Source organism: Thalassophryne amazonica, chromosome 16 (genome assembly GCF_902500255.1).
Source record: "Thalassophryne amazonica chromosome 16, fThaAma1.1, whole genome shotgun sequence".
In the NCBI taxonomy this organism is placed as follows: domain Eukaryota; kingdom Metazoa; phylum Chordata; class Actinopteri; order Batrachoidiformes; family Batrachoididae; genus Thalassophryne; species Thalassophryne amazonica.
Window position 1 is genome coordinate 55,873,539 of NC_047118.1, and position 13,636 is coordinate 55,887,174.

Genomic DNA, 13,636 nt, shown 5'->3' on the forward strand with positions numbered 1-13,636 from the left:
CACAGACTCCATCGATTGGTGGATCTGGCAGGGGCGTTGCTATAGTGACAGCTTTGATTTTGAATTTCTCCCTTTTTGGATGTTGCGTGGCATTGATCAGTGGCACGGGGCCAGCCAAGAAGTCAGGTTTGTTTTTAGTTTCAATGGCAAAAGGGTTCGTGACTATATGCAATCAATATTAACAGTTTCACCTTTGATAAGTATTCATGATGGAGCTGAAAGAATAAAATTTTGTTCACGTGAGTTAAAACCATTATACCAGTGGTCTCCAAACTATTCCAGAAAGGGCCGAGAGGGTGCAGGTTTTCTTTGCAGCCACTGACTTCAGCAGGTGATTTCACTGATGAACTCATCCCACCTGGTCCAAGTGATGTTAATCAGTGAAATCACCTGCTGAAGTCAGTGGCTGCAAAGAAAACCTGCACCCTCTCGGCCCTTTCTGGAATAGTTTGGAGACCACTGCATTATACCATATAATGAGAAGATTAGCCCTCTGAGTCCCAAGCAGTTTGGTCACCAATACTATTTGTGATATTCATGGACAGGATATCGAGACGTAGTCAGGGGATGAGGGTCTTCAGTTTGGTGGGCTCAGGGTTACTGCTTTTTGCAGATGATGTTGTCCTGTTGACTTCAACGGCCTGTGACCTCCAGCACTCGGGTTGGTTCATTGCAGAGTATCAAGTGACTTGGATGAGGATCAACACCTGTAAATCTGAGGCTATGGTTCTCAGCAGGAAATCGATGGATTTCCCACTCTGGTTAGGGAATGAGGTCGCGCCCTAAGTGAAGAAGGAAGTTCAAGTATCTCAGGCTCTTGCTCACGAGTAAGGGGACAATGGAGAGTGAGATTGGCCGGAGATTTGGCACAGGAGGGGTGGTATTGCATTTGGTCTACCGTACTGTTGTGACAAAAAGAGAGCTGAGCTAAAAGGCGAAGCTCTCAATCTGCTGGTCAATCTTCATTCCTACTCTCACCTATGGTCATAAGAGTTGAGTCATGACCAAAAGAAGTATATCGCGGCTGCAAACAGCCAAAATGGGCTTCCTCAGGAGGGTGGCTGGTGTCTCCCTTTGAGATAAGGTGAAATGCTCGGCCATCCGTGGGGAGCTCAGAGTATAGCCACTGCTCCTTCGTGTTGAAAGGAGCCAGCTGATTCAGGCATCTGGTAAGGATGCCCCATGGACACCTCCTTAAGGAGGTTTTCCAGGCATGTCCAGCTGGGATAAGACACCGGAGAAGACCCAGGACTAGGTGGAGAGATTATATATCCACACTGGTTTGGGAACACTTCTGGATCCACCAGTCAGAGATGGTTAATGTATCCCGGGAAAAGGAAGTTTGGAATCCCCTGCTGCAGCTATTGCACCCACAACCCGATCTCAGATAAAGTGGTTGAAGATGAATGATAGATTGTTTTGTCTATCTTTAAACTATTTTACTTTTGTTTTTAGCCTGCAGGTCAGTTGAAGATTGTCTGAATTTTTCTCACAAAACTGATGGTTTCAGTCAAGTCATTCAAAGGTTTCCAAGTTTGTATTTTTGTTTTTAAATGAGATTTAGAAAGCTCAAATGGTTTACTTTTGGTTAAATTTTAAACGAGAGCACTATTTTAAGCTTAGATTTATAATTTTCCTGATGGCAGTGTTGGGTGCATGATTACTTCAAAAACCTTTAGAAATGTGAAAATCTGACTGTAATTTCTATTTATTATATATTTCAACAGTATTTCATGATGGCAAATGGTGTAATTTTGCTGATTTTGTGAAGAAAGCATTCTTTTCAAATATGCCTGTGGGTTGTGGGGTTTAAAGGATTAATTACAGTAGGTTGTCGCACTGAGAATATCTGTCAAAAAGCAATTGCCCTAAATGTGTGACCAACTGAAGTCAATATAAAGTCATTATCTATTTGTAATAACTTTCCAGATGGTGCAATTACTTCAGTGATAGCATATATAATAAGTAATGAGCACTTGGTGCTGAATCTTCTCCTCAATTTAAGTCCAAAGGTTTTTTTTTTAAAGCTCAAACTGTCAATCAGAATTATATGGTTTCATTATGCCAAAATAATTTGAAATATCATATGAAATGCTGTATATGCTCACATTGCAGCATAAAATCACACATTTTTATGCTGAAAGTGAGTTTTAGCTGTGACATTGCTGCCTTCAACCCTCAGGTCATGTCCTCAGAGTTCATTAACATCTTTACAATTTACTTTAATTCAGCCTTAATTTACCACTCAGATGTGGGGCTATGCAGATAAATCTGACACCTACAATTTAAAAACAGTCCATGTCAACGACAATGTGACCTCAGTCTTACAAGAGTGTTGAAACAACAGGCTGCAATATAATAAATGTGCATGAAATTGGTCAAAGTCTACTCTGACCATGATGAGACAGACAAACAGACGTCATTTCAGGGGGAACTGGGTTTGATGAAGGCCTGAGGGCTGCCAGAGGGCTCCATTCAGAATGCAGAAGAAGAGGCATCCAAACCTGAGTCACTCCTATGAATAACCTGACAGGATGTCAGAGGAGAGCTGTGCAGCTGAGGGACCCTAATGAAGCCTGTGACAACAAACTGAGCTGACAACAGAGCACAGGATCATCCATCCATATACAGTAGTGTTCAGAATAATAGTAGTGCTATGTGATTAAAAGATTAATCCAGGTTTTGTGTATATTCCTTATTGTTACATGGGAAACAAGGTACCAGTAGATTCAGTAGATTCTCACAAATCCAACAAGACCAAGCATTCATGATATGCACACTCTTAAGGCTATGAAACTGGGCTGTTAGTAAAAAAGTAGAAAAGGGGGTGTTCACAATAACAGTAGCAGCTGCTGTTGACGCTACAAACTCAAAACTGTTATGTTCAAACTGCTTTTTTAGCAATCCTGTGAATCACTAAACTAGTATTTAGTTGTATAACCACAGTTTTTCATGATTTCTTCACATCTGCGAGGCATTAATTTTGTTGGTTTAGAACCAAGATTTTGCTCATTTACTAGTGTGCTTGGGGTCATTGTCTTGTTGAAACACCCATTTCAAGGGCATGTCCTCTTCAGCATAAGGCAACATGACCTCTTCAAGTATTTTGACATATCCAAACTGATCCATGATACCTGGTATGCGATATATAGGCCCAACACCATAGTAGGAGAAACATGCCCATATCATGATGCTTGCACCACCATGCTTCACTGTTTTCACTATTCCTCCATTTCTCTTTAGGCTAGTTGATGTGTTCTTTGGCAAATTGTAACCTCTTCTGCACGTCTTTTATTTAACAGAGGGACTTTGCAGGGATTCTTGCAAATAAATTAGCTTCACACAGGCATCTTCTAACTGTCACAGCATTTACAGGTAACTCCAGACTGTCTTTGATCAGCCTGGAGCTGATCAGTGGGTGAGCCTTTGCCATTCTGGTTATTCTTCTATCCATTTTGATGGTTGTTTTCCGTTTTCTTCCACGCGTCTGTATTTTTTTTTTTTTTTGTCCATTTTAAAGCATTGGAGATCATTGTAGATGAACAGCCTATAATTTTTTGCACCTGCGTATAAGTTTTCCCCTCTCCAATCAAACTTTTTAATCAGACTACACTGTTCTTCTGAACAATGTCTTGTTCGTCCCATTTTCCTCAGACTTTCAAAGAGAAAAGCATGTTCAACAGGTGCTGGCTTCATCCTTAAATAGGGGACACCTGATTCACACCCGTTTGTTCCACAAAATTGATGAACTCATTGACTGAATGCCACACTACTGTTACTGTGAACACCCCCTTTCTACTTTTTTTTTTTTTTTTTACTAATAGCCCAATTTCATAGCCTTAAGAGTGTGCATATCATGAATGCTTGGTCTTGTTGGATTTGTGAGAATCTACTGAATCTACTGGTACCTTGTTTCCCATGTAACAATAAGAAATATACTCAAAACCTGGATTAATCTTTTAGTCACATAGCACTACTATATTCTGAACACTATTGTATATATAGCTTGCTGATGATTACACAAAACTTGTATAAACATTGATTAAAGAATCATAATTTTTAGAACTGAGTATTTGTCCCAGTGAGATCTGAGTAACTGAGAACAGAAGAGGAGAATGTGTCTAAAACTAAAAGAAGTACTAAAAGGAAGAAAGGAAATAAATGAAACAGCTAATTATGGCAGAGATAGATTAGGAGGGAAGATGGTTACATTATCTGGAGAACAATAATAAGAAAATGAGAGAATCAGCACAGTTATTACTCCAAATGCTGACGTTTGAATAAGCCGTGTATGTGCTTCCACATAACTTGCGAGTGGTAAGAAAACCGCCAGTTTGCTTCAGCGGTTTTACACGGAGTGTGTGTGTCAATGAGCTATCCAGTATTATATTCAGATCAGTGTTGCACATGTGCTTCATTTTTGGGGTGTATAAAATCTCACAGAATAAACACAATATTTGCTGTGGAATCCAACCAAAATAAATACCATCAATAACATTTGTTGCAATTTTGTGATAGACAACAGAAATAAACGGACCTTATAATAACTAGATTCGACACAAAGCCAGTTTTCTGAGACATCTCATGGACGCTCAGCTAAAGCCCCCAACTCTCTCCCAAATATTGTCCTGGATGCGCCCCTGGAACCACCGTCACGTCACACCTGGCTGCTCATGCTTTGTTTTCTTTAGATGTTTGTTGGCGATTGTTTTCTCCCCGATGATCAGAACTTTTTTTGTTGTTGTTTTTTCCCTGCGTAAAAATACTTTTAAAGCGAGAATGAACGTAATCTAAATGATCCATCTGTGGAAAACATTCTGTCCACGTGTGGAAAATCAGCAGCCAGTATGTCAGTGGATCCTTTGTGTGGATGTAAGCCGGCTGAAACAAATACGTCGGTGTATTAATCGCACAGAATATGCAAAGCTGCAGCGCGCCAGAAACCACCGACCGGAATGAAAGAGCGCACATGATGTTTGAGTCAAGAAATGAAGTGAAGCAGTACAGAGGACTCATTCCACCCAGCAAAAAAAAATAAAAAATAAAGTCAACATTTGAATGCAAATAAATGAATTGAATCGTGTTTGGTTTTGATAAAACAAAAACTGCAGCAAAGTTTGGACATCTGAGCCATCTGGAGATCAGAACTGCTGCCATCACTCCAGGTAAGAGCAACACAATAATTCTGCTATATTCCTACTATTTCTTTCATTAAAGAAAGACCAAACACTTTAACACTATAATATTATATTTTTCGGGATCTATGCTTATCAAATGCAATTTAGACACCAAACGCTGATCTTTTACGCACACGGTGTACGCGCGCATTTTATTTTCCTGGAACTTTTTAGGCGCACACGTATCCTCCATGTACAAATACAAAATTTAAGCTCGTACCATCTCCCAAGTTAGAACGAATAATGTAATATCAAGAAAACGGACTCTATTTAATGAGTCCTCATAACTTCTTCAAAAACATGTTTTGTGAGCACCGCATCCACTGAATTTTATCCATAAAAATACACACAAAATTTGTTTGACCATTAACTTTATTGTTTCCATTACCAAGTTTTAACTTATACTGATTCACAAAGTGTGGACCGCAGCTCCCTCTTTGGCCACAGAGGTGGTCATTAAAATATATTTTAAAAGTCTTGTGATCAATATTTCAATAATGCCCACTGAAAGTATATTTGAAAATATCCCCCATGTCATGTTCCTTGTGTTTTGGCAATGATCAGTCTGAAAATTATAGACTGAAAATATTTTTACACCACCTTTTATCAAATCTCAAAAGTCTGTATCTATTTCTGTTCTTATTTCAGTATTCTTCTTGCAGACTTTTGAATCAGCTGTAGAACCATGGGCTCAACCAGCACTCCAGAAGGATGTAGTGCCTCCATCAGCTCCATATATTACAACTTGTGTGACCTGACTGCAGTGTGGGGGGTCACAGTGATGGCCATTGCTTCTGCTGGTGTGGTGACCTCCTTTGTCCTGTTCATTGTCCTCATGTCCAGCATACCCCTTGTGACGGACAAGAAGAGGAAAGGGATGGTGGCCCTGCAGGCCAGCGTTCTTGTATCTGCTCTTGGACTCTTTGGCCTCACTTTTGCCTTTATTGTGGGGCAGTATGCCACTACCTGTGCTGCTCGGAGGTTCCTCTTTGGAGTTCTGTTCTCGGGCTGCTTTGCCTGCCTGATGATGCATGGGCTGTGGCTCGCTCTATTGGAGCGTCAAGGCCAAGGGCTCAGGAGCTGGATGTTGTGCCTGGGAGCAGGAGCACTCTGGTTGGTGCAGGTGATCATCAACACAGAGTGGCTCATCGTCACTGTGATCAGGAGTCCCGCCAGAGGTGCTGCAGATCTGGACCCGTCCTGCAGCATTGAAAATCAGGACTTTGTGATGGCGCTGATCTACGTGATGGTTCTGCTACTTGGTGTGGTCCTGACAGCTGCACCCTCACCGACATACAAGCACAAGCAAAGGCGTCGAGATGGAACTTTCATCCTAGTCACAGGACTGTTCACTTTGGCTATCTGGGTAGTTTGGACTGTAATGTATATCTATGGGAACCAAGCAGTTGGGAAACCCACGTGGGATGATCCTACTCTAGCCATAGCTGTATTGTCCAATGCCTGGGTATTCCTTTTCTTCTACACCATCCCACAGCTTTGCTTTCTGACTCAGGAGGATCTAGACCAAGAGCAGCCACCTGATGGCGACCATGTCTATCCTGCTAGAAGCCTGGTTTTTGAAAACATTTATAATGAACCGGAACCAATTCAGCAGAACAAGAACATGGAAAATAACACCTTCTCTATGGATGAACCCAAACCAGGTACACCATGATACACTAATTTGATAGCAGTGCACCAAATTAGTATGTATGAAAAAAGTATTATTTTTGATAAAGTACTTCATGAAGCAAAAATTGTGTTGTTTTGTGCTATTTGGTTGGTACGTAAGACACTGATCCTTGAAAAACCCATCTTAAGGTACATTGTCCCAGTCAGGTAAGAGTACTTCAAGGATTCAAAAGGAGTTTATTGTCATATGCACATAGGAACATGTTCCCTGCACAATGAAATGTGTTTACTGCATTTTTACCCATCCTAATTGCCAGTTAGGAGCAGAGGTCGCCTTTTTTGGCGCCCGGGGACCCAGCTCCAGATGTATATCCCTGCCCTAGGTCACGAGCAGGACTGAACAAACCTTGACCAGCCTCATGACACACTTAAACAACAACACACATAAGCCGGTCCGGTACATAAACACATATAAAAGCACACACAAGGAAAGAATTGGGAAAAGAAAACCTCCATTGCTGCTGTGTTGAACTCACACAGCACCACTGGAGAGCAAAAAAAAAACCCATAGCACAGATAAACAGTCATAACAAAAAAACAAATCACAACAGATGACAGCCGAGACATGGATGTGTCCAGTGTCCAGACAGACAGCCCGGAAGGCCGCACGTGAGTCGCCATCACATTTTGAATCCTTGAATCTTTTGAATCCTTAAGGTACATTGGCCCAGTCAGGTAAGAGTACTTCCCTGCAACAAACAGAAATAAGTTAAGAGGAAATGGCAAAATGTTCAGCAGGTCAGTTTAAAAAATAAAATAAATTTAAAAAAAAATCTGACCCAAATCTGATATGAACAAAATTTATCACAAGTTCTTGACAGAAACTGCAAATAATGAAATATGTAACTGGTCAACATCAATAATTAACTGTTCATATAGAGACTTTTTGATTAATCTAAAAATCCCTTCAACAGAAGCCAAAACGCCAGCATCTGCACACAGTGGCATTAATGAGATACGATGTGTGTATCAGCCCACGGAAATCGTCCTTATGACCAAAGGACTGGCAGCGTGAGTGTGTTGATACTGATTCTCTTCTTATTATGAGCAAAAAAAAGAAGAAAAAAAAAGATGATGATGACTGTTATTGCTTTAAATGTTTCCACAGAGTGATCTGCACCAAGACATAATTATTCCACGGGTTAGATTTCCTGTTTTGAATCAAAATAGCAGTGCACTCCCTGGTTCATCTGGATCTTTACCCCCGTCAGACCTGTCACAAGAACACCTATCCATGAAATGAATATATCTTCCACTGGAAGATGCTTTTTAAGAGTAAATATTTGTGTTGACTTTTCACATACACATATACTTACAGTGGGGCAAAAAAGTATTTAGTCGAGAGGTCTGTAATTTTCATCATAGGTACACTTCAATTGTGAGAGACAAATGAGAGGAAAAAAAAAAATCCAGGAAATCACATTGTAGGATTTTTAAAGAATTTATTTGTAAATTATGGTGGAAAATAAGCATTTGGTCACCCACAAACAAGCAAGGTTTCTGGCATATCTGACCTCTCTCATCTTTCTAAGTAGAAGAACTTGCACAATCAGGGGCTGACTAAATACTTTATTGCCCACTGTATGTGTGTAACACAAAAAAATACCAGACAGTAATGTATGGGCATAGTGATGTTTGAGTTTGGGTGCAATTATATTATCATAGTCAATATTACTTTTAATTATTAGGTTATTTCACTTTGTGTAAAATAAAAGGGAACCACATTATAGAGGCAGCAGAATGTGTTTCCATAATTATAGGGTGACCCCCCCTCCCCCCCAAAAAACAGAACCCATGTAAACTGTAATAAATCCTAGAAACTTCAGTCTGTGTACAATCATTCCCCAAAGTTTCAGTTATCTTGGTTGCTTTCCATAGAAGTCATGTCCTTTCAAAATTATGCTCCAAATGGTATGATTTGTTGGCAAAATAGGCCTCCAGGTATTTTCCTTGACATCATGTCTTGGTCAATGACATGTTGGGAAATGATTGTACACAGACTGAAGTTTAAGTCCAGCAAATTTCAAGAAATTTTCTGGACGTTTGTTGGATTTATTACATTTTTTTTATTGGTTCTGTTTGGTTTTTTTGTTGGGGGGGGGGGTCACTATGTTTAGAACGTTAACAGGTTATGCTGGATGCTTTAATGTCAAATTATTAATATATTATAAATTATGCATAGGTGTAAAATGTCAGAAGGTTGCACATTTCACCTGGCTGCAGCTGATAGATGGTTCATTTCGAGAGGTGAGGATGGTCCATTTGTCTGCCTGGGTGATTGCCACCCATGACTTGGGTGGATTGGTCGGCGTGGTGGAGGCCGTGATACACAGCACCAGTTCATAATCCCAGACTTCATGTGACCATTATCAACATATAAATCATGTTTTGGCGCAAAACACTGAGTAAAGTGCCAACCCAAACTTTAGCAGAGTGGGCGGGGTTTAACGTTTCGGTAAAGTGAACATTTGTGTTTAATCCCCCAAGAATTATCAATAGATCATTTTTATGCATAAATATTCATGCATTTGAGCATTTGGTATGTACTAAACAACCTCAGTGCCTATGACCCAACCATTACTACAGTACATACAAGTAAGTGAGTAGTAGGGAGAGAATATAGTACTACACCACCACTTTACCTGTCCTACAACCTGCATGTTTAGATGATGCATGCACATACCCATGCATTCCATGAGAATTTCTACTTTCGTAGCCTGCATAACTCTAATCCAGCCAACCAGCAAACAAGCAGTCATATCTGAAAAGCTTCTTTGTTGGAGGTAGATTTCTGTGTGGAAAGGTGTTTTCCCATTTACGTATAATGATTATATGGGTTTATGACAAGTAAAGACAAAAAAAAGTCTGTTCACCACACTTTAAAAAGAAGAAAAAAAGCTTGTGTGTATTTGCAGGTAGGAATTTTCTTTAAATGTATTTTCCCCCCATTTCTTACCAAAATGTGAGATGTGCGACAACGTTGAGCCCAAACATTTATTTCACACTTTAAAAGCACACTAAGCCCCACACTGCATACATACTTTTTACTATTAGCCCCAAACACTGAAAGATTTTCCACTATACTGCATAAGCGGCAATATTTTTGGAATTTTTTTTTCCAGTTATGAATCTGCTGATTGTAAATTGATAATCTGTTCACTGTGTGCTGCTTAATGTCACTATTTTGTTGTGCCTTGGTGTTATAAAATGTAGTCAAATGTTAACTTATTAAAGTAATAAATAGTTGTGTAAATAATGTGCCGTTGTTGACTCACTGGATAGTAAATGTTGAGCTGTTGAACAGCTGACTGGTTCTGTCAGAGTCCCTGAATGCAACACTCAAGACTTTTACTCTACATGTTGGTTTGATAAGATTTAATAGTTTAGCATTAGGCAATTTTTTTGTTTTTTATTTTTATCTCCTGCAAGGCACTTACTGGAGAGACTGGACAAGGTGCAACTTTTGCCTATTGCATCGCCAGTCACAGCTTCACTGTGGAACAGAACAGAGGAGGTTCATCTTAAAAAGATATGACCTTTCACCTAGAGACTTGAGCCTAGATGTGATCCGTTTTCTTTTCTTCGTTCTTTGCGCCTCTCCACTGTGAAGCTGAGTGTTGATGCAACAGACAAAAGTTACACTTCATCCAGCCTCTCCACTCACAGCCACAGAAGCCTATAGCTCCTTAAGAGTTGTCATTATAGCATAAATGATTAATTGATTATTAAATTAATCACAAAATATTTTGTGAGTCAATCATTTTCAGCCATTTTTAAATTTAAATTATCTGACTTCAGCTTCTAAAAAGTGAATATGTTCTTTGCTTGCTGAATATTTTTGTGTTGCACCAAAAACAAGGCATTTGAGGTCGTCATCTCAGTGTTCAGAAAACACTAATCAAATTTTTTTTTTTTTTTGACATTTTATGGACCAACCAACGAATTTGTTAATCAGAAATAAAATAAATAAGTAAGACATGGATCCATAATGACAATAACCATGAGCTGCAGCCTGAGTTATCATGAGTGTCTTGGTGGCTTCCCTCACTAGTCCACTTATACACACACTGTTGTTTTGACTTTGATATTTTTATTTATGTTGTTGAAATTATTTTTACTTTAAGTTGACGAGGCATGATTTTCAAAATTTTAATATAAAAAAGTATGATTGCCAGGCAGCACGTGGGCTTAGTGGTTAGCACTGTTGCCTCACAGCGAGAAGGTCATGGGTTCAATTCCCACCTGTGGCCTTTCTGTGTGGAGTTTGCATGTTCTCCCCGTATTTGCGTGGGTTTCCTCCAGGTGCTCCGCTTTCCTCCCCCATCCAAAGACATGTGAGTCAGGTGGATTGCAATCTTTAAAATTGTCCGTAGGTATGCAAGTGGGTGTGACTGTGTTTGTTTGTGGCCCTGTAACAGACTGGCGTCCTGTCCTGGGTGTACCTTGCCTCACGCTCTATGACTGCTGGGATAGACTCCAGCCCCCCGCGACCCTTAATTGGACTAAGCGGTCGAAGCTGAGTGTGTATGTGTGTGTGAGTATGATTGCCTTTTTAACAATGGTGTCAAAAAACTTAAAGTGTAAAAGACCAATTGTCACAGCACTGTATAAACCTTCTGGCTTTTAACTACAGATGATTTACTAATTTACAGATGCAGAGGTTCAGGGGGTTAAAACATTGATTGATTTTATTCAGTAAGTTCAATGTAAGTACATAATATAATGCTAAATATGTTAAAAATACATGGATGACACAAGAAAGTGAAAACAATGATTTCCATTGTGGTTCATTTAAAAATCAAATGACAAAAAGAAGCAATAAGTGCAATCACAGACTTCTAACGTCTGCCAATCTGGATCCGGATTACCTCAAAAATTCAGTGGAGTCATCCATGCCCTAACATCTATCTGTGGTGAAAATTTGGTGAGAATCCATGAAGCAGTTTTGAAGTAATTATTCAAAGCCTTTATTAGTGAAACTTGATTCAGAATCCGGCTCACCTCCAAAATTTAATGGAGTCTTCCATGGCCTAACATCTACCTGTGGTGAAAATATGGCGAGAGTCCGTAAAGCAGTTTTGAAGTAATCCTTCAACGCCTATATAAAGTGAAACTTGATCCAGAATACAGATCCAGATCCAGATCACCTCCAAAATTTAATGGATTCTTCCATGGGCTAATATCTCTCTGAGGTGAAAATTTCATCAGAATCCGTGCAGTAGTTTTGACGTAATCTTTCTGAAAAACAGATAGACAAATAAATAAATGCCGATGATTTTATTACATCCCTGGCAGACATAATCATAAACTAAGTCATACTGATAATAATAATGGTGTGTATATGATAACAAGAACCTAAACAATTTATAAATACATTAGGACAGTAAATTAACATGAAAATAATTACACAATTAAAAGAAAAAAGGTTTGAGTTCTTCCTTCAAAAAAGTTGAGATTAAAATATTCTGAATACATTTTTGAAAGCACCGTTGGATGACTGGGATTGCATATGACTAGATAAACTTTTCCATAGGCAAGCACCAGTATACCTGAAAAGACACCATTTTTAATACTTTGAACTGGAGTTCAAAATACAAAAATGCAAAATGTTCTATGTACAAACCCAGACTTTAGTATGGAAACACAACACATATGGACAAGGAACAAATGAGCGTTTGCACAGATAACTGCTTCATTAGGACTTTTCCCTTCTCCACAGGGAAAGGCACAATTACCATTGTGTAATCTGCCGTGCACACATTTGCACCTACGTACACACACTTTAAAAGTCTTAATGTGAGCTGTGGCTGCCTAGCAGCCTGCTGAGCCTGTGCTCACCCAATTACACCCGCTGTCCTACAACGCTGCCAGAAGCCGTAAAGTACTCACTCAAAGAGGAAATCGCACAAACTGATTAAACATTAAGCTGGACATCAGATAGCAGAACAACACGAATGAGAATAACCAACTGAAGGGTGCTGTTTCTCTGTGCTGCACAGTTAAACTCATTAGGACAACAAACAACCAACAGTCGCCTGAAAGAAGACAAAAGTGATGACTATGTCGATAAACAATCACATAAATACAAACAGCACGCCAAAAAGCATTTAAAACTTAAATTGTTTAAAATGTTATGACAAAATCAGAAAGTAAATCAAAGGGAGACTTGGGGATTTTTCAGTCACTTGAGACAAAAAACAAAGCAAAAAAAAAAAAAAAAAACGCTGATAAATCGGTCCAGCATGTGCTAGCATAGAGACAGGATAACTGCTACATATGCAGCTAGCCAAAAACACTCACAGTAAACAGCTTATTGTAACTAGACAAAAATGTGTCATGTACTGCCCAGTTTTGGTTCAGTAAGCTTGAAGAAACGATGACGCTGCACAGGACCTATCAACATTTATTTATAGCAATTAATAGAACAAACATCTTGTCTCCTTCCATTCGCTCTACCTCTGTAACTTTTATACACCCTGCTCAGCGTGCCGCTCTCGCTGGCGCGACATCTCTGCTATTTTGGCATTGCGGGATAGCTCGCCGGACTACTTTCGCCTGACCCAGCGCTGAATTTGCCGGCATGAGAAGATGCTGCTGTACGAGTGTATTGACTTACGATCATTTAGGCATAAAAACACATGAGATACACAAGTTCTTGTACCAAATATAGTCCTGATGGTTTTTGTTATCCATTAAAATGCACCGTCATCGCAGGTCTGGGAACTACTTTTTGCGCAGGAATTCATCAAGCACGTCGGCCGCGGGCA

The 13,636-nt window shown here is 39.6% G+C and overlaps 1 protein-coding gene across 1 annotated transcript; it reads left to right on the forward strand.

Annotated features, from left to right (window-relative positions):
* Positions 1-5,682: 5,682 nt before the first annotated feature.
* Positions 5,683-8,275, forward strand: LOC117527788 (G-protein coupled receptor family C group 5 member C-like). Its single transcript, XM_034190285.1, has 3 exons — positions 5,683-6,841; positions 7,784-7,880; positions 7,978-8,275. The coding sequence occupies exons 1-3, from the start codon at positions 5,863-5,865 to the stop codon at positions 7,997-7,999; spliced, it is 1,098 nt and encodes a 365-aa protein (XP_034046176.1). The 5' UTR covers positions 5,683-5,862; the 3' UTR covers positions 8,000-8,275.
* The last annotated feature ends 5,361 nt before the right edge of the window (positions 8,276-13,636 follow it).

Excerpts from the sequence above, each read along its gene's own strand:
- LOC117527788 (XM_034190285.1), top strand. The coding sequence starts at position 5,863 with ATGGGCTCAACCAGCACTCCAGAAGGATGTAGTGCCTCCATCAGCTCC. Across the intron at positions 6,842-7,783 it reads TATGGATGAACCCAAACCAG|AAGCCAAAACGCCAGCATCT; the intron begins GTACACCATGAT and ends TCCCTTCAACAG. Across the intron at positions 7,881-7,977 it reads ATGACCAAAGGACTGGCAGC|AGTGATCTGCACCAAGACAT; the intron begins GTGAGTGTGTTG and ends ATGTTTCCACAG.